The sequence below is a fragment of the Echeneis naucrates genome, chromosome 6, assembly GCF_900963305.1.
Source record: "Echeneis naucrates chromosome 6, fEcheNa1.1, whole genome shotgun sequence".
Lineage (NCBI taxonomy): Eukaryota > Metazoa > Chordata > Actinopteri > Carangiformes > Echeneidae > Echeneis > Echeneis naucrates.
Window position 1 is genome coordinate 6,490,054 of NC_042516.1, and position 22,953 is coordinate 6,513,006.

Consider the following 22,953-nt stretch of genomic DNA (forward strand, 5'->3'; position numbering starts at 1 on the left):
ACTATTTCACTGAGCTAACAAATTTCAGATGGCGAGCTGTTATTAAGTGGTCTGGGACAGAGGCCTAGTCCTGTTTACTGATGCCGCAGGTATTTACATCCCCTAAATACCAACAACCGGAAGGGACAAGCATCTGAGTGTGGTTATAATGTTCAAATGAAACGATGAATCTGTGAACCACGTTCAACTGTCTGTGGCTGGACCTAAGTGTTCTTAAGCAAGACCCCATGCGCTCCAAGGCTGCTGTCCTGGAGCTCATCCCTCTAGACAGTCGACAAAGAAATTTGTATGTTTTCAGAAAATCAGTTGTGCTTGTTTGGTGTTTAGTGTGCGTCTGTGCTCCATGAGTTTTCCATGTGCTCATATTTTTAATGCCAGCAGGAAACATCCAAGATTCAAAGCAAATTTATGGTTTGTGTGACTGCGCAGCAGTTGCGGTGTTTGCAGCAAGATCGCTTATCTCCACAGAGGAGCAGTGTTTCATGGTAAGTGCAGGAGTGATGCAATATTTGTGGAAATTACACTATGTTCTTTAGATGAGAAACGAACCAACACAGTAACCACCATCCAATCACAACCTCTGAAAAGAGGACTGCACTTGCCGCAAAAGCTTTTGCAACCATATGAACATCGAATGCCATGACCATTGCAAATTGACCTTTAAAATGAGAGGAACCGAGCCAGAGACTGAAGAGATAAGAATGCAACCTTCTCCAAAGCAAAGATTACAATTCCCGCAGCTTCACTCGGGGGGAGGAGACTCACTCACCGCTCATCCTATCAGAGCCGCCGACTGCACTGGCATTCGTCATATTGTGATTAGCTAATGAGAGAGTCTGGCACAAGGTGGAAGCGCCACAATCACAGATATACACATGAAGGTCTCAGCCAAGCCACAGGCTATGTCTGAGTTCTGACCCGCTGTGATCTGTGTGGCTCAGTGGCTTTTCGACGTGCGCTTCCTAGACCTCAGAATGTGAGCCACATAAACAGAGGCTCTAAACGGCTGCGTCAGGAGAAACTATAAGAAATACATGACGTACGATGAACTGCAGGAATATAGTTTAATGAATAGACTCTTTGCTGCACCTTGTGGTTTTACACTAACATATTTGACTCTATACTTTGCTCAAATCCATTTTGCAGCTGACGCCAGGTAAATGACTTGCATTAAAAGTCCACATGGTGTGTCCACTTCTTACACAGCTTGGGGCGATGCAAGAAAACAAGACATACAGTAGCAAAATCTACATTACACATCTCTGACATTTGGGCAAAATAAACATGAAACCCATTCAGAGTCAGAATCACAGTCTCCCATCTAAATGTGCACATGTATCAGATCCCAGACACAAAAGAAACCCAATTTGTTTAGATAATTTAGCAGCAGTTTTTCAGCAGACGCATTCTTTCTCAGTGACTGTGGATATTATGACAGAGCGACTGAAACCAGACCAGATCCTCTGGCTGCGCTGCCAGGGTTTGAGGTGCACACGCACACACATGCACATATAAAAGCAAGCATATTGCGGTAATGAATGGATTGAATCCTTACAGATTCATCTTGCTGCACTTATCAAAAACTAATAATATTCTCAGCGGTTTTAAAAAGCACTAAAAATCAAAGTGCTAATATGGTGACCCCCTTGCCACTATCATATGTAACCACTTAGATCCAATTATGTGCTAAACTGCAAGCAATCTTGGACAATAGTGTCTATAATTGAGTTGGTTTCATATTATGTGATATACAAAAGAAAAAAAAAAAGAAAAAAAAAAAAAAAAAGAAAGATCACAACCAGGAATCTGAAGGCTCTTATGTTCTGCCAAGAGGACAAAGATAAAAGAGATGTAAGAGGAAACAGAGGGTTCGAAGGTAATCCAGAGAACTTCAACTCAACTACAAAGGTATTCTTCTGTGGTGAAGACACCAGCGTGTTCTTTGGGTTCCATTACTCTACTTCTACTGTAACATGAACACTTTATAATAATCTTATGGGTTTAAAGAGACTGTTATTTGCTTTACAAGAGTGACTTCAACTGTGTGCTGCTTCAGAGTGTAAAGATTTGTATTTCTTTTTTTTTTTTTTTTTTTTACTACCAGTTTTAGCAATACTCCTTTCCGACATTATCCAGCTACGACCATCATACCATCATCATGGTATATAGAGAGTTTATGTCTTTTAGTGAAATTTAATGACCCGGCTGATCGAGTAATATCATACACCACCCCGAGTGGATCTGCGTACTTGCCGCAGAGCTGACTACGTTACCTGGTGATGTCTTATAATAGGTAATAGGTACCAGGAGTCACAGCTGTTCAATTTGTGCAGGAAAAGTAATGGTTTTTTGATCCTACTGAGAATAAATTGAATCAAATTCATTGCTGATCCCCAAAGTGCAGTTGCTGAGCCATAGCTTAGGTGGGCTTGGGCCAAACCAAGTGCAGCCGCTGATTAATTTTTTCCTGTGACTGTAAACCTCCTCCACCAAGTTTACACTTTTACTTGTACCTCTCCATATAAAGGGTTGCCAGGAAAACGGGAATCCTAATATGAGGAGGCAGCAATAACAACAATAGTAACAAAAAAAATAAATAAATAAAATGAAATAAACATCCTCTTTGTAGTCATAAATAATAAAAAAGCCATCACCCTCTTTCTTGTACCTGTCAATATCACTACGTCTAAAAGGAGAAAATGTTCTTGGCATTGCACTTAACCACAAGGCAGCCTTTCTTTGTGTGCACTCTGAGCTAGAGCTTGACCTGCTCCCAAAAGGCCAGAGTGTCAGAGGTGGAGTGTTGTGAGAGCCCAGGCTGCCTTCCACATCAAGCTGACCCGATCAACTAGAAGAGACACACGCACACATTAATGCATACCATCTAAACATACAGGGGCAGCTTTTCTTTAGTGAGTCCCATTAGACATTTCAACCTCCGCTTTAATGAATCTCCCCCACCCTCCCTCTAAATCCTCTCCCAGTTCTGCCCCCCCCCCCTCCTATCTCAGAGCCAACCTTGCGGCACACTCCAATGTTAGCGACTCAGCATGTTTTCAGCGCGGTGCGGACGCGCTCTCAATCATCATTAGGGGTTTTGCGGAGTCCTGGGGTCTGGGCAATGTGCCAGGATGTGTAAAAGTTTCCATGAGGAAAGCCTTGAGTTGCCTTCAGAGGCATCGGTGGTGGACGGAGATCCTGAAGAAGGCTAGAATGCCTTTTTTGTTGCTGGAGGGAGGGAAGAAGGAACAGAGCACCAAAAACAATCCTGTTTTCAGTTTAAGAAAACAACCCTGGGAGAGTTTCAAAATGCGCACGCCTTGAATTGAGGAGGAAACAATCACAAGGAAAACTACCCTGTAACACGGTGCAATCAGAGCACATATGTCAAATGTCAGAAATCGACGGAGGCACTCTGCACACGCTGTGTTTTTCTTATTTTGGGGAATAAGGGCCCTCTGTTTCCCAGAGAGGCAGCTGGTAGAAATCTGGTGCTCTGATTAGCGCTAGTTCCTTTGCTGTACGCCACTTTCAGCTGCATTTCATGATATCACCCATCACGGCAGCAGCTAATGAGACAGGACACACGGCAGCAGCCTCACAGGACTGACGCCTTGCCCTGCCAGCACTCTACTTCAGCTCAGCACACACACTGACACATCCACTGCTAAATACCAATAAGCAGCAGGGATAAAGTTCCAAGTGAAGTGTTTGTGATATTTGAATTGACTACATCTACCAAAAACTGTCTGTGAAAGTGCATGTGTGTTTATGCCAGTGGTTATTCAAGAAAAGACGTATGATATCACTACTTGCTTCATCACACTTGTGACAAAGCATGCCGTCATTCAGCATTTCTTAGTTTTTTGGCTTAGCGCGCCCAATAAGGCAAACGTAAATGCTGCAGACTGCGTTTTTCATTAATTCTATTTTTGCGTGCGCTGATGTCATTCAAATGGCGTTTAACCCACAACCATGGGCCTTGTAAAGCACAGATAGTGAGCTGTGAGCAAGTACGAAATGTCTGAAACCTCTGGTTTTATGCTGAGCCCCACCACGCGTTGATTATGACGGTGAGTCAACAATACGAGCAGTCTTCCAGCAGGGTTGGATGTTTCTGCCTGTTCTTGTTTTCCTCCCTCTGAATCAAGATGTGGATGTTGCTTTGGATACGTGAGTGAGAAGGCAGAGCGAGGCAGGTGAAAATGTCTCCTCTTATGTAGAAATGGGCCGTCTCATAAAATCTCGCCGAACCCGAATCATCACCTCTTGCCTTGGAGTTGGGGGTTAGGGTAAATAAGTTTCCATCACAGTGGAGGGAAGTGTTTAGCAGATTACAGAGGAGACTAAGTATGGCAGTCAGGAGGCTTTACATCCCAGACTCCTTGCATACTAACCAACCTCCTTGTGGTACAGTAGCTCACCGTTGATAAGTTGAGTGATTTCTCAGGGGCTGTGTAAAACCTGGGCCTGGCCAGAGAGACACATTTCCTCTGCCTGATGAGAGCCGGAGGCCTCAGCGTTTGAGCGTGGGAGGCACTCCACTCTTGGGGAAGATCAAGTGTGCTCCCGCAGACTCCAAATCATCGGCCCCCAATTGCTGGGGAGGAACGCTACTCTACATGGCTGGCGTTAAATCACTGCTGCTGTGGTGAGGTCATCCGCTTGTCTTACCTCTCTAATGGAGCGCTCAGCTTGCTAACATGCGGCCATAATGAGTGTGGACGGGCCGCGGGACGCCCTGTGAGCTGCTTTCCAATCTTATTTATTTTAGCTTAGGGCTCATTTGAGGGGTTTGAGATAGGGCCGTGCTCGGGTGCAGCAGATACCTTTGCAGTATGCTGTTTCCACCACACACTTAGCAGGACTCCAGGAGCTCACCACAGGTACTCGTGCAGACGTTAGGTGATGCAAAACGGCAGCATTGGGCTGCTCCCCTGTCCTTGGTCAATCAATACACATTCCTTTGCGTCCCTAATGCAGCTGTAATCGCTGGCTGAATACATTAGGCCACCGCGCTGCAGGAAGACCAAGCCTGCTAAAGTGACAGTGGATGGAGTAGTGGGGTAGCTAAACAAGGTTACACAATCTCACCTTAGCACTGCCACATACAGTCGCTGTATCGTGTGAAAGCACCTCTGGCCAGGCTTTCTGTAAAAAGCTAAATAAATCTACAGTTTCACTTTATTAAATTAAAGCTGAAATTAAAGCGTCTGCATACTTAAACTTCTGAAAGTTCAAATCAAAGCCGGTTGTTTGGAAATCAGATTTCCAGCGGCTTTTCTGTGAACTCAAGAACGGAAGACAAGAGAAAAGAAAAGAAAAAAAAAAAAGAGGAAAGGAAAAGAAAAAGCTGAAAATCAGTTTATAGAGCTGATAACAGACAGACACACTCCCTGTCTTTGTATTGTGTGTTTATGAGGTGAGGACTAATGGGACTCATCAGGCCTGACAGATATGCTGACAACTGCATTTCAACTCAATTACAGTTCCACAGCAAAACTCCCCTGGTCCCCTTATGCCTATCACCCCTCTACTCCCAGAGCTGTTGAGTGAAGTGTGCACACACTCATGCATTAACACAAGCACACACGCAGACACACACACACACGCACACACAAACACATACTTTACTTAAAAAAAGGTGGACAGGAAAGGTTATTCCTGAGTTCAATGTTGCGTTGTCTACCCCACCTCAATGAGGATGCAGGGGAGTTTTAGCATTCCATACTGGCCCAATGCCATTGCTGTGCTCTGTGAATTATATAAATGTATATATTTTTATACATATATCACAACAACAAGTGGAGCCTCTGCTAACACAGATAACAGGTTGCCGACCCGGGAGACATAATGTGAGATGGACACAGGAGGCAGTAAACCCGACCATATGGTCCCTTGGGTGTGACTGGTTTCATCGCCAGAGGGAGACCGGTGACCCCACGGTCTCCCCTGATGACGACAGCTGCACGGTGTCAACTCTTTGGGGAAAAGACGGGAAAACAAAATCTCTACCTCCTGCGTCCCAGCATCCCTCCCAGAAATATGATAGAAGGGGGAGGAATGTCTCGGCTCAGGAAGCCCCTACCCATTGTTTTGCTTCCTTCATTAGTCGTTGTATCAACAGTTTGGCCGGCCACGCGTGTGCCACTGTTTTTGTTCTGCTGCTCCCCGGCTGACCTCAGCTCTCTGATGTTTTGACAGATTGTTTCAAAATCTCATCAAGGCAATTTACTGTTTGAAAGTAAAGCAGCCACTTGGACAACATAAGCTCGAACACACGTTACACCAAAAGCAAATAAATTGCCAGGTCTAAAATTAAACAAGGCTGACGTAAATCTGCTACCAAAATTTCATCAGGAAATACTGAGAGGTGCAGCAGGGTGCGTCTATGTGTGAATGAGTCTAGATAAGCAATACGTGTTAAATAAATATGATGTTCTGTGTAAACAGCCATTTTCTTTTTGATATGGATAATGAGCTCATATGGAGAAGCTTTCATCTAAAAAAAACGAATAAAAAAAAAACAAACAACAAAATGTCTCTCTTTATTCCAATAACCACTAAGTGGAAACTTGCAATCAATGTGTGCACACCTTGTTTCTGGTAACTTACCATCATCTAAGTACATCTGGTCCAGTTCCTGTGGCTCCTGTTTGACGGTGATGGCCATTGAAGGGGGGCTGGCATCCTCAGGTAGCAGGCTGGGTGGGCTCCCTCCGGTCTGGGCTGAGCTGGCTGCTGCCTGAGCCTGACTGGGGCTGTAGGCCTGAACGAATGGGCTCTCAGCAGTCCCACCGGGAGTGGAAGGATGGGACACTGGGGAGGACGAGGGGCTGCTGTTGGCATAGATAGTGTGGTAGCCATGGGGTCCTGGGCTGTTAAGGTGGCGTGGACTACCCTGGGAATGGAGCATCCCTAGGCAAGAGTTGTGGTCTGGCGAGGCTGGGTGCGCAAGGTTCAGACGGCCAGAGGTCTCCTGAACGGGGGGCACCACTGAGCCCGGTGGTGCTGCATGGGTTGGGCTGCTGGGGAGGCACTTGCTGTATGTCACAGGGGATAGATCATGCAGGGTGGGGCTGGAGCTGGGAGACGATGATGGAATGGAGGCATGACGAGGTGGGCAAGGAGGGTAGGCACCGACCAGGCAGGCATCAGGATCGGTTACGGGCATGATTGGAGTGAGTCTGGGCTGGCTGTAGTAGGGCTTTGAATGCATGGAAAGCCCTGCAGTCACCAGAGAATCATATTCATCACTGGGTTCTGTCTTTATTACTGGCACTGGGGGAAGAAAAAAAAGTAGAAAGAAAGGTGGAGATATTAAAAAACGTGCTGGGGATCCACGTGGCGCAATGAGTGCACGAACAAGGCTGAGCGAAGTAGTGAGCAGGCACAATTGTGGCCACACTGCCCTCCATAATCCAAACAAACAACCACCAGTGGATATGGGCTCACAGTCAACTTGGCTGAGTCCTCTAACAGAGAAACCCTCACGCCTTCCACCCGCCGCCCCTCTTTACCGCACCGTGAAAAAAAAAGCAAAAGAATAGGGGGAAAGAAAAATGGATGAGTCATCAGTGTGGAAAGCCACAGCTGGCTCTAATAATGAATAAGACCTATTTTCTTTGGACTGTCCTCCTGCTCTGATATCCAATAAAAGACTACTTTAAAACACTAGGCCCCTGCTCCTGCTGCTGCTGCTGGTTGAATAGCCTGGGACCCCTAGTTTTCCTCCACACTTTAGGAGTAATTGTTTCTTTCAGGACCAAAAGATAGCAGGAGGGAGAGGAGGCAAGAAAAGGGAGATGATTTGATTTTGATTAGGCAGCCTGAGCTCCTTAAGAGGCTATAGAGCTGTGCCTGTGGTTTCAGGAGCTTTCGGCCCCAGCTAATGCAGGAGAGTGACCCCACTTGATCATCCTGCCTTCTCTCCTCTAATTCCTAATCCAGCACAGAGGGTCTGTGTCGGTTCGTGATTAGTTCATGCTTCCTGTTCACTGGCAAAGGTCATTGCTGAAAACAGGAGAGGTTTTCTTTTAATTGAAAATTTCTGCCTTGGCCTGGAAAAGTCACAAGCTATAGTCTATTGAAGGGATGGGGCGGGATGCACATTAACAAGCTGACTGTTGTGATTACGTAAGTACATATGCTCAGACTGTGCCAGCGCAAAACTAATAGGGCACTGTTAAGATACCCAGTTGCATAGCAAAAGCTTCTCAGTCACAATGAACACACTGTTTCTATTTCTGCACATTGTTAAAAAGTGTTAATGGGTGTGGTGAGCGTTTGATGCCAACCATTAAGAGTTTTTTGCTAAACTCGTTCCAAATGGCATTTATTCAAAGGCATCCAAATGTCGATATAAAACAACGATGTCTGTCGCTTGATTTCATGCACAATTAAATGTTCGATTGACAGAAAAAGGCAATGGTTGTGAAAGAAATGTATGGAACCTGAATATGTCATGTGAAAAACAGGCTGTTTTTCAATGTGTTATTATTTTTGTGGGCGCTGTATCTGAAAAGACATTAACCGCGCCTGTAGCCTCTCGGGTGCTGAGCTGCGGTGCAGTGATAATGCAGCAGGGAGTACATTTACGTCAGCCCTGTCTGCTGTCAGAGCCCAGAGACCGGGCCCGGTGTCTGGGGGAGCATCGTAAGGCATGTCCCATGATGCATGGACCTCCTCTTCACAGCCTGGGGAATAACAAGCTGGGTCACATGGTGCGTTCCACATCCACAGACGCTTCCTTTTGTCATTCGCTCTCCCTCTTCGCTGCTTTCTCTTTAGCGTGAAAGGATGGCACAGCGCCAGGGAGGCACCAGGGTGAGGTTAGCGTTGTCATGTGGAACTGTCACAACCAAATTTCATCATTTTCACAGCTTAGCTTCGGTTCAGGGGATGCTTTGCCATCTGGGTTGCAGCAAATTTATGTTGTTAGCTGAAACTGTCCAATTGTCATCCTAAAAACGTACAAACTGTTAAATTGCGCATGTAAGTCGTTAAGTAAGTAAGTAAGTTAAGTTCAGTAAGTCAGTTTGATGTGAGCAAAACACAGCCATCTTCAGCCGTCACTCTCTGGTTAGTAATGGTTTATATTCAACTAGAGGGGTTGAATGATGGCGACCGTTTTTACAAATATGATGGAGGAAGATTTTCCAGCCTGCGACCACAACCAACAACAGATTTCCATTTCAGCTGTATCTCAAAAGGTATGTGATGTGCTTGTCCTTTGCAGCTCTACTTTGTAAATCAGTGAGAGAGAACAGTTGTTTTCAGAAGGGAGATTGGGTTCTGGAAAGTTGAGGATTATTTCTTTAAAGTGAAGCCACTTGTAAACACGATGTTCCTCTATGCCTTCTGAGCATGCGTAAGAACTGGCAGAATAAGAAATCAAATCACGTTGGACCTTCCTTCAAAAGTTACAAACATTTATACTGAGATCCTCGCCTCTCTGCTACAGATATAAACCAAAGTCTCCTTCCAGCTTGATCCATCTGGGTATCTCCTTTCCACTTTGTATGTGAGCAGAGAAAACAGATTCACCAGGCATGTCCCAGCTTCAGCTGGCTTCTATTTCCTCCCAACCTGTGGGTTATGGCCCACAGACAGATGATGGTGTGCACATGGTTTTCTCTGTATCTCTGGCTGTTCTCCCTCTGTCTGCTCAGATTATACTGATCGAGCCTGATCTGTGTATTGAGGAGTCGCTTCCTGTGAAGGAATCACAGAGATGTCACAGAAATAGAGCTCCACCTGTGCTCTCCTCGGTGTATTTGATTGCAAAGGGCATATACAGATTTGTTAATTCTCTTCAGGAGGAAGCGCCCTTGAGTTGTAGTCGGCGGGCAAGTGATTTCCTGTGATACAAAAAGGATACTAATTTCCCATGCTCACTGGCGAAGATATGACATCGTCATTCCACTGCGGAAAAACCAGGGCTCGTCTCGGTGCAGAAATGCTGAACTCATCCTGTTCTGACTACATAAATCTACAGTGACATTTAATGTGGAGCAGGTGGTAGTTCATTAACTCAAAGGTACCTGGTGCACCATGTCCTACTGTGTGTGCAATCTGGTCGCCCAGCAGACTGTAGGCCAAGGTGAGTCTGACAAAGCCCAATGTTGTAGACATGACACATCTTTTTTTCTTTCTTTTTTTTTTTTTTTTCGGAAAAACATGACTGTGCAAATATTTACAGAAGAAAAAAAAAAAAAAAAAAAGAAGAACAATGCGTGCTTCGTTAACTTTTCCTGTATGTGTCACAGAAAATGTTTCTGCCTCTACCCTCTCCAACTCCAACCACAAACCAGTGGAGTCGGGGGAGTTGCCACCCGTTTGCGTTAAGAATAGAATTTGATATTACAGAGGAATCTCCAAACGGCCTGTAAAAATAAAGGGGTTCCGAGAAGTTCTTCGCTCCAGCTTTGGTCACTGCCAACACTTTTTTGGCGTTTGTTGTTTAATGTGGTCGGTGAAAACTGTTTCTTATTTGAAGAGCAACACGTCACGTCTCTACTCACGCAAGAATGATTGGAAGGGAGCTTGGAAAAGCAGGGCTCATTCCGGGAGCCAGACAAGGACACTTGTACTGTATGTACATCTCAGCATCACAGACAGGCACTTAGGCTGGAACCACAAATGCTGCTGATGGTATATCTCAACAGCAAATCTCCGCTCAGTCTACTGGCTGAAGACAGCTTCAGCTTTTTTTCAATAACTAACAAGCAGCAAAAAAGTTTTTCTGAACTCTTGTATAAATTTTCTATATTTCACCTAAAGTAAAATATTCTGTAAATTTCATATTTTGGGAAAGGTAAGGGTTCACTGAAGCACAACTAAAGGACTGTTCAATTCACAAAGAAACTTGACTTATGTGTGACATACTGCACTACACAGGTCAAATTTCTAGATCCTGTTTTATCTTCGCAATGCATTATTATGGCAGTATTTCAACATGTCCACAGCACCCCTCCACTCATATCACTCAAGCTTATCTTTGCCTGTAAAGAGTGAAAGTGGCTCCTTTTTTCCACTGCGGACTTCATCTGATAACAATATGTTATAATTCTGAAGTGAAGGCCAGGCTAAGAGAAGATAAAGATCTCTATTGAAATGGCACGTCTGGTTTGAAGTGAGGGAAACGTGTAGCTCAACATTCTTATGCATTTATTTCCTGAAATGCGACCACAGTAGTAGGTGTTGACTGTGTTTGCATTAGCGTCAAAGAATGACAAGCTGGTCACATGACCTTAATGGAAAATCAAGGTGGTTTTCACAAGCATCTGTGTCCCAGAGAGTATTTGCTTCATCCTTCCGGTGTTTCAAACAACTGTGGCTATTTTAAGGTTTAGAGTTTGCCTTTTTATAGAAAAACAGACACCAGAGTGCGAAAGAAATGTTCTCTCTAAACAGCGTCAGTGACCACAACTGTGCTTGAAGTGGGACAGCGGGCCGGAAGTCTTTTCATACAAGTGAGCTAAAAAAAAATAAATAAAAAAGGTGTTGACAACTTTTGTGTGTGCGTGTTTGTGCATGTGTGTATGTGAGTGTGTGGGTGTCCTTCTCTCCAGCCCACCGCGAGTACAGCGCTGGTTGTTTCTCTCAGTGTTGACACACACACTGAAACCCTCAAAAGCAAACAGCTTCGGCTGAATTTCCTCCTTGTCTTTGTTGCTCTATTGAAACCCTGAAAGTATCGCAGTCACCTGCAGCACAGAGCCTCTGTTTACACTGATTATAACCTTTATACCGTGCTCTTTGTGAACGCTTCAGTCATTCTTCACTAAGCCAGCTACCATCAAAAATAAGAAAAAGCAAAAAAAAAAAAGCAAAAAAGAAAAAAGAAAAAAGAAAACATTATTGCTATTTATATTTCTATCTTCATTTATAATTACAACCCAACCCAAACTCTGTAATGATAGATTAGACTGTAATAGACATTAGGCAGAGCAAGTCGCAACTCTGCGCTTGGTGCGTTTTATTGAAATGAGATTGTGCACCAAGAGCACCTCTGCCTCAGCTCTTATCCAGCGGAGTTGTAATACCAGACTCTTTGACTTAAATGCAGAATATTTGCATCTTAGAAAGATTCTGTGTTGTATATTTAACTGTCTGCTTCAAAAGCTCGCTAAATCTCAAAATAGAACCCAATATCCTGTGATTCATGATCACTTTGGCTTGTGAGTCAATTACGCTCCTTTGACGAGATGTTGGCCCTGCCTGTGTGGTCCACGCTGTACTTGTGGTTTACTCAGCGGTGAAGGAGCGAACACAACAAGTCCTCTTTTAATTAAAGCCGTGTTTAGGCTCAGGGAAATGACTTAGAGATGCATAGTGGAGGCCGATAAGCCTCTACACATCTTGTTCTTTCTTGCAGTGCAATATAATAAATTGATATGCTGTATAAGGCCACAGCTAGTCTTCCCACACTGGTCCATTGGCTTACAATGCACTCGTTCATCATGGAATCAGGCATCTCCAAATAGGGGCCTGCTCTGTTTTTTCTTAGAGCTTCATCTAGTACCCCACTTATCACTTATCTCCCTTGGCCATAAATGTATCTACTGATAATTTAAATGTCACGTCTTGTTAACAGCTGGAGATTTAAAACAAAATGCATGCTACCCCAGCACCATTAGACCCATTAGACACTGATCAATGAAAATAAGATACCATCTTTTTGATCTAATGGATTTCACTGGTTATCAAGGAGGGGAGGCAAGTCTTGTAAAATGGAAGATTCTGGTTGGAGGTCTTAAAACTGGCTGGGACAATGTGGGTGGTGAAATTCACCCAACTTGAATTGTGCAGGAGAGGGGAAAGTCGTGCCGGGGAAAAGGCACATGAGCTTTAGTCAGTCCGACAGCAGGAGACTATGTCTGCTCAGTCAAGCTTCTTTTGGATACAGATAAAATAAGATAAAATAACAGCCCTCTGGTGGGATGCTTGAAACCGATATCACAGCTGATATGTCACCTGTGTCTGCTGTGAAAAGTCAATAGCTCACAATGTGATGTTTGGGCCAAGCTTCTCTCTAAAACCCTCACTAATACATTCCTCAAATTCCAATGTGAAAGCCATCTATAAACACTGAGGCCAGGGACACATGATAAACACACACCGAGGTATTCCTGTGTTTTCAGGTTGCTACATGAATGGCAGGCCAAGGCAATCTTCATACTACATAGTGTGTGTGTGTGTGTGAGTACGTATTTGTGCGTCCACGAGTGCGCTTGGTGAACCAGGGGGGCTTTGTTTGACGTGGGGTGTGAAAGTTGGATTGCCGGGGGATTGACTTCTCCACATTAACAGCACTTGGAGGCTCTGTCACTCAGCAGGTACACCTCATCGTTGGGGAACGCTGGTCTCACTACAGAATAAACACACCTCACTTCTCCTGCTCTCACTCGCGTGCTACAGCCGAGCGGTGCCAGGCATAACAAAAAAACAAAACAAAACGCAGACTGATATACAGCCACAGATTTCACATGGCATGTTGACGGCTCTGTGGCAAACTGTAGCAAATGACTGTCAAGACCTGCAGAAATACGCTACGTGATGAATTCAGAGTGACCAGCACACATTAAAGGCCACTGCTCACGGTGAGGTGCGAAATGTGAAAGATTTATGATGATTACCGTTGGGAGGCAGGTAGGTGAAGCGCTGGCACTGGCTCCTCTTCCTCTTGCCGTTGCAGACGTAGAAGTTAACGTGCACCGGACTGGATATTCTCTGGTTTCTGTAGGGTGGGATCTCCACAACTAGAGTATTCTAAAATGCAGATAAGTTACAGTGAGATATTTCATCGTGATGAGATAAGACAGATGTCCCCACTAGCAGAAAAAAGAGAATGCCTTTTGGTTGTTTTCACTCATCTGATTGCATGTCACTCTCCGAAGGTAATTGTGTAACGTGACCTCTTTCATCATATTAATCAACTGCAGTGTTTATTTTGCTGCTGGACTGCGTTTACTGTTTCCACAGGGCTGGACTGGGATCTGGTCTAAATGAGCTTGTCTGAACTGTGAGGTTTGGTCCAGTGCCCGTGTTTCTCTCTGAGGAAAACCCCAGAGCTTTAGGTTTGTGCCTGTGCAGCACGAGAGCAGAGAGGTAGCCAGCTTATTTGTTTGCCCAGCCATCCCTTCCTGTGGAGAGGCTCGCCTGTCCCCCTTCATCCCAGGACAGACTTCGGCAAGTCTGAACGGATGTGAACTTTCAACTGCTTTTGACTGTCTGATGAGGGGGATGGGTTGGGGCGGGAGGCGCACAGAGAGAATTTGTCTCTGTGTTACCATCTAATTCCTGGGATGGCTTTTACTCTTGTGGGGATCTAAACAGGCCAGAATGGGGCACTGGGACAGGAAGCAGGTTTTTGTCGGTCGTTGCTGCGCATGGGGGTGGTGGTGGTGTTTGGAGCTGAGGGATCTGCATTCTCAGCCCCAGTCTGCCCACCAGATGATGAAAAAGAAAACATGCAGGTGGCTGATTGAGTGTGTTAAGTAGTGTGCATGCACATGGCTTTCTCTCTGCAGCCTAACCAGTGGAAGTTAGCACGCTCTGGACAGCAATAAAAACAAAGCCGGGAAGGACGGCTGGAGCATTTAAAGGTAGTCTGGTGGCAACAGACACGAGAAGAAGGCCAGGTCTCTCTCGCTGTCTGTTCTCATTTGTTTGTTATATCTCCAAATAAACACACTGTAGTATTTGTCTTTCGCCGACCTCACCTCCCCACGCCGCCGCCGCCCCCGGCCAAGCCTTGCACGCCTGCTAATTTTCCAACATCTGGGACTCTAGCCATAGCGCATCAGCCAGCCCTACAGGCCAATTAGACACCAGAGTCCATATTTACCCTCCTGATGCAACCAAGTCATTTACCTGAGTGAAATAACAGCAGCAACAAGGAGAAAAACACGTTCCAAGTTGCAGCACTAATATGCATGGTTTATTTTAGACCCTGTGCTATCTTAATTTGTCTCAGTTAGTTAGCAAGAAAAGAAGGGGTGGGGGGTTATTACTCTACTGATGAAAGGAATCAGCTTCTCAAAACATACTGTCATATGTCACAAACAAACAGGTTCGTGAAGACCCCGTATTTTACACTCCACAGTGAAAACAGATCTCACAAACCTTGGTGAAGTCTTAATTAAGTCCAGAGCACTGGCAGCTTTCTGGGACATGTGCAACAACATTTGCTTCATTCTCTCTCTTGACAATTCCCTGTCACTCCGTTGTATATTAACACAATCCAAATGTGTAACTGAACGTCAGTAAAAATGAGCCCTCGGGTCAATTTTCTTTATTGCGGCGCTTATGAAAAGCAGCCCCGGCTGCTCCAGGCTGCACGATTCCAGCACAGACGAGGTGTTTAAGTCCAATTCACCCCACCACAACACCCTGCTGTGAACTTAATGTCTGGCAAACTTGGGGGCAGCTTGGAATCTGTGACTTCCTTTCTTTTTCTTTTTTTTTTCTTTTAGTTATTTTTTTTTTTTTTTTTTTGGTGCAAAAACAATATGATAGTTTGTGTTTACTTTGTGAAAATTCCTCTCAGGATTGCATGGGCTAATAATTGCTGTCTGTGATGAAACTTGCAATGCCTTCGACGAGATTACATCATTAAAAGGGACAAATGAGGAGGAGAAGGGAGAAAGCGTTAAGGGAGGGTGGGGTGAGGAAGCAGGAGCGTTTCCAAAGAGTCATGTCGGTGGAGGTGAACTTACAGATTTGATGGAGTCCTTGTCAACTTTGGCTTCTGTCTCCCACAGATGATGCCCATCTATTGAGAAAAGAATAAAATACAAGATTGAATACGGGTCATTATAAATCAAGCCATTTTTAATGCTTTCGACCTGCTAATGATACGATTTGCAGGTCGTAGGCAGAGAATGAGTGGGCAAGAAGAGGGGTGGAGTGGATTAGCTTTAAGATCAGAAAGAGCTAAAACAATTAAAGATCAGGCAATCTCTGAATTAGTGAAGCAAAAATGTGAAGCCCTTTAGGTGTGAGGATGTGCTGCTTCTCTAAGGCCGTTTTGTACTGCCAAAAAGCATAAAACGGTGGTTTTATTGTTATTCAGTTTACAAAAATGTGTCTGCTTAACTTCAGCTGGGACTGGATCACCACTTAGGTTCTTCACTATATCTGTCACTTCATTAAATCCTTTTTTTTTTTTTTAAATCTCCTCCCTTAACTCTATTCTTACTCTGCTCTGTGAAATTACACAAAAACAAACAGACCCAAAAACAGCCGCTTTCATTTGTTCTCTCTTTCTTCTCATCTCCATCTTGTTGTGGTGAGGAGGTTTCCCTTGCTGCCATGCAATAAAAGGGCCTGTGAGCTACTGCAGCTGGTGGGAGCCTGCAGAAGCTCAGCTCACATTCTTTGGGTTTTCTCTGTGATTTCATGCCACACCTTCGCTAAGCTCTGGCCTCTGCTAGGGCAATCAGCACCAACCAAAATGCCATTTATTTATTTATTTTTTCCCCTCTTTTTTTCCACCTCTTCTTTTGCAGAGCCAGTGACTCATTAGGGCCGTTAGAAATAGAAGTGACACAGAACAGCCTTTGTCTCGCTGGCACACCATGTGAGGCAATAGCATGGACACCGAGTGCGCTGCTGTTGCTGCAACTGTGCCTTTATTGAAACGTCAGTATGGTCACTGCTGAAATGCTACACGTTGCTTCTGGAATGGGAAGCCATCAGATAAGATAATCAGAGTCAGTTTCCAAACAGTCCAGCAGCTCTGGAAGATGTAAAACCCTTGTTTTTTTGCCAACGCATTATGTTTTTCACATCATGCAGCGAGCAAAAGAATAAAGGATCCCAGTCACGGTTGGGTTATTATTGGTGAGCTGTGGTCATGGGGAGGGTGGTCAGCTTTATTATTCAGAGTGAACATCAGTAGATATCTCTTTTCCAAAATAGCCATATTAAAACTCATGGAAAGAAGAAAACAGACGGTAGATGGATCAGATAAGGGTTTTCTATTTGAACTGGAGGAAATATGAGTTGCATATGGAGAAATGTGCCTTTCTGGGACCGAGATGATGTGGGTGACTGAGGGAGCGAGGCAAAATGACATACCTATAGAGCTGCCATGGGGCACGGAAATGACACTGTGCATGTGGCAGGCGATTGAGATACACAAAAGAATGAGACCCACGTAGCGCTGTGAAGCAAGCACGAGAGTATGGAAGGGCAATTAGAGCGAGCACAGATGGGGAGAAGGTCAGAGGGAAGGGGAGCGACAGAGACAGAGACAGAGATGAGTGTTCCTCATGTTACGTCTAGGGGAACCAAAAGGGAATCTCACCCGCCTCTTCTCTGGGAGACACTCCAAGAGGGAAACCTTAGACTACGACATCAACCTCTTCTAGTAAACAAGTTTTTCAAACTTTTCTTCCTCTTCCTCGCTCTCTACCTTCCTTTTATACCTCTGAAGCCCTTTTCTTTTCCTAAACATCTAAACAATTACTTGGCCAGGCGTAGCACAATTAAAACTGAAACCAAGTTGGTATGGGGCCATATGTGGCATACCTTTGCGAGTCAGAGAGCTCCGTACGACTGATAACCACAGAACTTTCCATTCACTCCTTCTTCCCTGCAACATCTGCAAAAAGCTTCTGTTCCTGACAACACCTCCTCCTTCACGCAGCCTCCGCCCACGCATAATGCTCAGACACACACACACACACACATACGCAGGTGCAGACACATGCACACACAAACCACAGAATCCGCTACCTTTGTTCTGGCCGTCAGCTTGAATGATCAGATGGGGAAGAGCAAAACAATAGGTGGGACGGGAGCAGTGCCTGCAGAAGTCTTGATATAATCCATTCAACAGAGAAAGGTGAGCTCAAATGGAGGCTCATAGACAAATATAGTAAGAATAAGCTGACTTATTTTAGGCTTTGTGCTAAAAAGAAAGCCAAATATCTCTCCATAGCTCTGCATGACTCACTTGAGCAAATGATATCCACAAAGGCGAAAACCAACACAGATAGCCAGGGCAACGCACTCATCCATCAGTTAATTAGACTCCATGTCTAACACCATCTTAGACGACGCCTCTTGGAGTCTTATTCAGTATTCAGCTTGTGACAACACATAATGCGGTGCGCATGGTGACAACACAACAACACTGTTCGTGTTGTAGAAAATGTTGCACAAACATGACTGACTGAAGATTGATGGTGATAAAGATGGCTCTAAATCAACTTCATTCCCATCAGGTGACTGACTTTTACACAAATATCAGAGACACGCCTTTGTCCTCGAACTGACTTTGCTCTTTTCACACTGACAGCCAATAGTGCACAACAACTTTCACTGCCCAAATAGAGTTCGCTTAAATATTTCTGAGACTGGAAAATATGATTCACATGCTTAATTGTAGAGGTTGTCTTGTGAAGCAACCGCAAAATAGTCTTCAGCTATGTTTCTTTTCCAGAGATGATTTTCAGAAGCTTTTTTTTTTTTTTTTTTTTTTTTTTTCTCTTTTCCTGTTTACATGTCAAGTTTATTTTCTGTTTCAGCACCAATCTGCTGCTGCTGCTACTGCTGCTGCTGGCTGAAAATGCTTGTAGTGATTTTTACTCATGTTCACTTTGTTCTTCAGTGAGGAGCAAAGCCAAACGACCAAAGAGATTCCCCAATGACTGATCCAGGATGTACAGCTGCTTTCCCCTGAAGCACCTGGCCCCTGCCAATCTGAGGACCGCTGAAACTGGAGAAATGTGGGTCTGTATTGCATCAAGAGGGTTCTGTATAAATTATAGCCCGGCAGTAGATTTGTGATGGGTTTACAGTCAGGAAGTGAGTTATTATTGATGTATAACAGGGAAACTGTGAGCCGACTTGACCTGTGGGTGCAGGCAAGAGGAGGATGGCGGCCATTGGAGTCCAATTTCAGCCTTTTATCAAGTCTCCAGCTGTGTGCCACTGACTGTAGAAATCATCCACAGACAGTCTTCCATGGGCTTAAATTTGAATAAGAGCTATATTTTGCACATGATTCATAAGGAAGACATCACGTTTGGTTGCTTTCGTTGGTATTTTGGAGAATAGGGTTGCAGCAAGACCTTGAGCCTAAAAACTGAACATACATGTTGGACATTTGGTATTTGTGCATTGACTCTTTGCAGTCAAATTGGAAACAATATCCTAAAAACTGACATTTCGTTGAAATAAGTGATATTGAAAGATCATGTGGTGGGTGTCTCTCTTTGATTTGAACCACTTGTATGTCTATAACACGTTTAGACAAGTCAGAGGAAAGGGTGGAGGCCACATCTAGAACGCTTTCAGCTATAATACAGTTATGATCCAACCAGTTCCCTTGAAAGATGTATCCAAAGTGGGGGCACACAACTCACTACTGGCTGCTGCGCTGATGGCCTGCTGATAAATCATAGCATTAAAGGGTAAAGAAGAACATTTTAGAAGGGAATGGGAAAGTTTTGGTTCTCACATAGGCTTCACCCTGTAACGTTCCCCTCTGACACTAAAACTCTTAAAAGAGCAGAACCTTGAGAACCTAGAAAACGAGTAGCAGTACCTCAATTTTACGGTGAGATGTCAAGTGAGGATCATATTTTCACACTAGATGGCTTCCCTACGAGATCTCCTGCCTTCTAGGTCTAAAATCATACCATATCATTGATTGTGGTTTAATATACCACCGTAATTATACATGATACTGTGACTCATACTTGTGCAATCTTCAGCCTAAAGCAGGGGTGGAGGATGAATTTACTGCCATCTCTGTAGAACTTGGAGCCAAGATTATACATGTTATTCCAGCCTAAAGCCAAAGGGCAGTCTAGACATACCGCTAGAAGCACAATACATTGACCAGGTTGTCTTTTGTTTAGACTTGCCCAAGGTAAAAGCGTTCTACTAAGTGTAAACAGTCTCTGAATGAACTCCAACACCACAGATGACAGTCTGTAAGGCCTGGATTGTTCAAATTATTAAGGAATGAGAGTCCAACTATTTCAGGAGTTTCCACATGACAAGAGTAACAGCCTAAGGTTATTATTGTGGACCGTACCGTCCTAATGTTACAGATTATACTGTAGCTCAGAGTTCTCTTAGTCTTGGCTGTGAGCTGGACCAGCCTGAAGCAGAGGTGGAGAAGACCAGACTTCTCCCTGCTGCAGCCCAGGCCGTGTGGTGCTGCCGAGCTCCAGGCAATACTCCAATCCAGCCAGATGTAAAAACTATCCAACTCACCAGGGAATTCCCTTACCTCTCCTCTGAGTCAGAGTGTAGGCTTTCCCCAGCTCTATCGCTCACTCTCTCTCTCCCTTTGTGTTTGTCTGTCAGTCTGTCTGTCTGTCTCTCCTCCATTTTCCCTGTGTCTAACACTCATTCCATCCATGGAAAGCAGGGCAAGCCAGAACACACACTGCGATAGGTGCGCCAGGTATGTCTTCCTACTCCTGTGCCAAAAGAGCGGTTTGGGCAAACTGAAAAACTGACACTACAGAAACACATACACAGAATAAAAAAAGACACGAGAAAGCCGAACCATGCACAACAATGGAAAAACAGATGGAAAGTTTCATAAATGCCCACATTGTGGCTTTGCGAGAGGTATAACTCTCCACTTGTGTGAGGAAAGAAATGATATGGCTTATTAAAAATAGATGTCAACACTGATCACAGTTGAAAGGAATGTTTACATTGCAGTAGAAGCTAAAATGTGGACTTGAGGTTCTTGAGTCTATCATTATCTGGCTACGGTTTGATTAATTTGATCTCCCTGGTTTGTGTTGTCTGTGAGGAACTAAAACACTGGGAGCAGAAGCTCTATCAAAACCTATCTATAAAAGTCAGATGAGCACATGAATCCTTCTGTTGGGACCTGACAAAATGGACTCACTTAACAAGCCGCATCAACAGGTCAGGATCTGATCACAAGACGGATTTCTAAGGAAGCTCTGCTTTTTTCTGTCACTCCTCTGCCTCTACCTCTCCCCTTCCACTCCCTCTTTTCTGCATCGAGCCTCTGAGGGTCTTGGCTTTTCCGATCCACACTTCTACAGAGAATCCCTTGTGGTTGACTCACTGAAAACACTTCCTACTGCACAACGCAAACAGGCCTGGAGGCTAAAAGCAATAGTAGGGACACATACAAATACACTCAAATGCGGCAACAAACATACACGTGCACACGCAGTGGATGCAGAGAGTTTGCATCAGTTATCCTGTGGGTGATGAAGTGGAGCAGTGGGGATGGATGTGGCTTTCGAAAAGTAGAAGTAATTATTTTTCAAGGCGCATTTATGTCTCCCATAGTGGCAACAGCTATGCGCTCTGCTCATTTGATACTGGGGACATCTCAGGGGGAGGAGACAGACAACCAAAACAACATGAAAGAGATTGGCAGAGAAAAACTATAATTCAACAGTACAACAGACAAAAGAATAGTTCTATCTTAATGCTGCGAAAGTATCACACTCAGCAGACAAATTGACAGATTGTATTCTGAAACTGAGCCTGGAAGTTTGTGATGTCACAACAAAGCAGTCACCAGTGTCAACCATGCCTCCAGCCCAGCCCACTCAGACCCAACATACAGTATTTCAGGATTGGCTTGCTCTCTGTGTTTACCTGAAATCTTCTTTTATTTTTATTGCATCAATCAGAAAAATAGAAGAGAGGCTCGGAGCCTCCCATTTGATCGGCTTATCGAGCTGCTGTAAGTAAAGGTCTAGGGAGAAGGTTGAGAATTAGGCTTGGTACGCAAAGCTGAAAAAAATATCTCCTTATGAGCATTAGAAACACTATTTGAAGTGTCTTACTTTTAAAGAATCAAAAACTTGACTTGCCTTTTAAAATGAAACAAGCTAATTAGCTTTTTCATGTATTCATCTTTAGTTTGACAAAAACCTCACTTGCTTTTCCTAATTTAGGAGCCGCATCGCTGATTTCCACATAGTTCACTTGATGTTTCTTTTTGATCATTTTCTCTTTTCAAGAAAGACACTAGCAGCCCCCATCCCTATAGCAACTGTAAATGTATGTGGGAACATGGAACCTTGCTGATTCGTAAGAGGAACTGTAGATATTTTTGGGTGTCTCTGTTGTCATCACTTAACTAGAGTCTCTTAAAAAGTGATGTCATGAATTATTCACTCTGTGAACTGGTGCCTGATCTCATTATTTTCAATCAGGCTATTCAAAAGCAAGCAGTGGGATTTGTTGGTGCTAAAGGCAATCACATCATTGAACGTGTGAAACCAAATGGAAACAATTCATAAAGCATGTATTATGATTTATGGCTATCTCATTTGTGCTAATAGGCCTTTGTGCTGCGTGTGATCTTGCTCTGACTCAACTTGGAGGATTTTAACAGTATATAATTATTCACACAAGTTGGATCTGGACTCTCAAAAAACGTCTGTTGCTCCTCAGGATTGTGGAATTTTCTGGAAGGTGTTTATTGGAGGCAATTTTGGAAAGTAAGCAGCCGTTGTGACCTTTGATGGCAGCAACAGTAATGGCTGTCACCACTGTGGCAAAAGCAGTGATTGGTGTCTTGCTGCATAAAGCGCCTCGGCTGTTAGTGTGCATGTGTGTGTCCTGCTATGTGTGTAAACGCATGTCTGTGAGTGGTAATTATTGCAGCGTGATGCTCTGTATTTCATGGGTGCATTTAGTCATGAACTTTTCCAGAGGAAAATAAAACCAAAGTTACAGAATAAATCTGTAATATAATTATGATTTTATTGGGGTCTTTTTTCCTTCAAACCATTTTGGTCCTTCTAAATCAACAATCAGAGAAATGTTAGGTCAGAAAAACTTCATGAAACAGCAGGATCTTCTGATTAAAATGCCAAAAGACCATATTTTGCTGTATATTTGGGGCATAAGTACTTTTCCACACTCATACTTGCTCATAGATAGTTGCCATTAGTGAGTGATATATGTGTTCCTGTGTAT

General features: G+C 44.1%; 1 protein-coding gene across 2 annotated transcripts in view; it reads right to left on the bottom strand.

Annotated features, from left to right (window-relative positions):
• Nucleotides 1–22,953, bottom strand: part of LOC115045220 (nuclear factor of activated T-cells, cytoplasmic 1-like) — a 58,005-nt gene that overhangs the window by 13,278 nt on the left and 21,774 nt on the right. For both annotated transcript variants that reach the window (XM_029504799.1, XM_029504800.1), the window contains exons 7-9: nt 15,723–15,778; nt 13,641–13,773; nt 6,616–7,281 (exon numbers count right to left, since the gene is read on the bottom strand). In XM_029504799.1, coding sequence (XP_029360659.1) covers nt 6,616–7,281; nt 13,641–13,773; nt 15,723–15,778 — 855 coding nt within the window. The remainder of the gene's footprint in view (nt 1–6,615; nt 7,282–13,640; nt 13,774–15,722; nt 15,779–22,953) is intronic.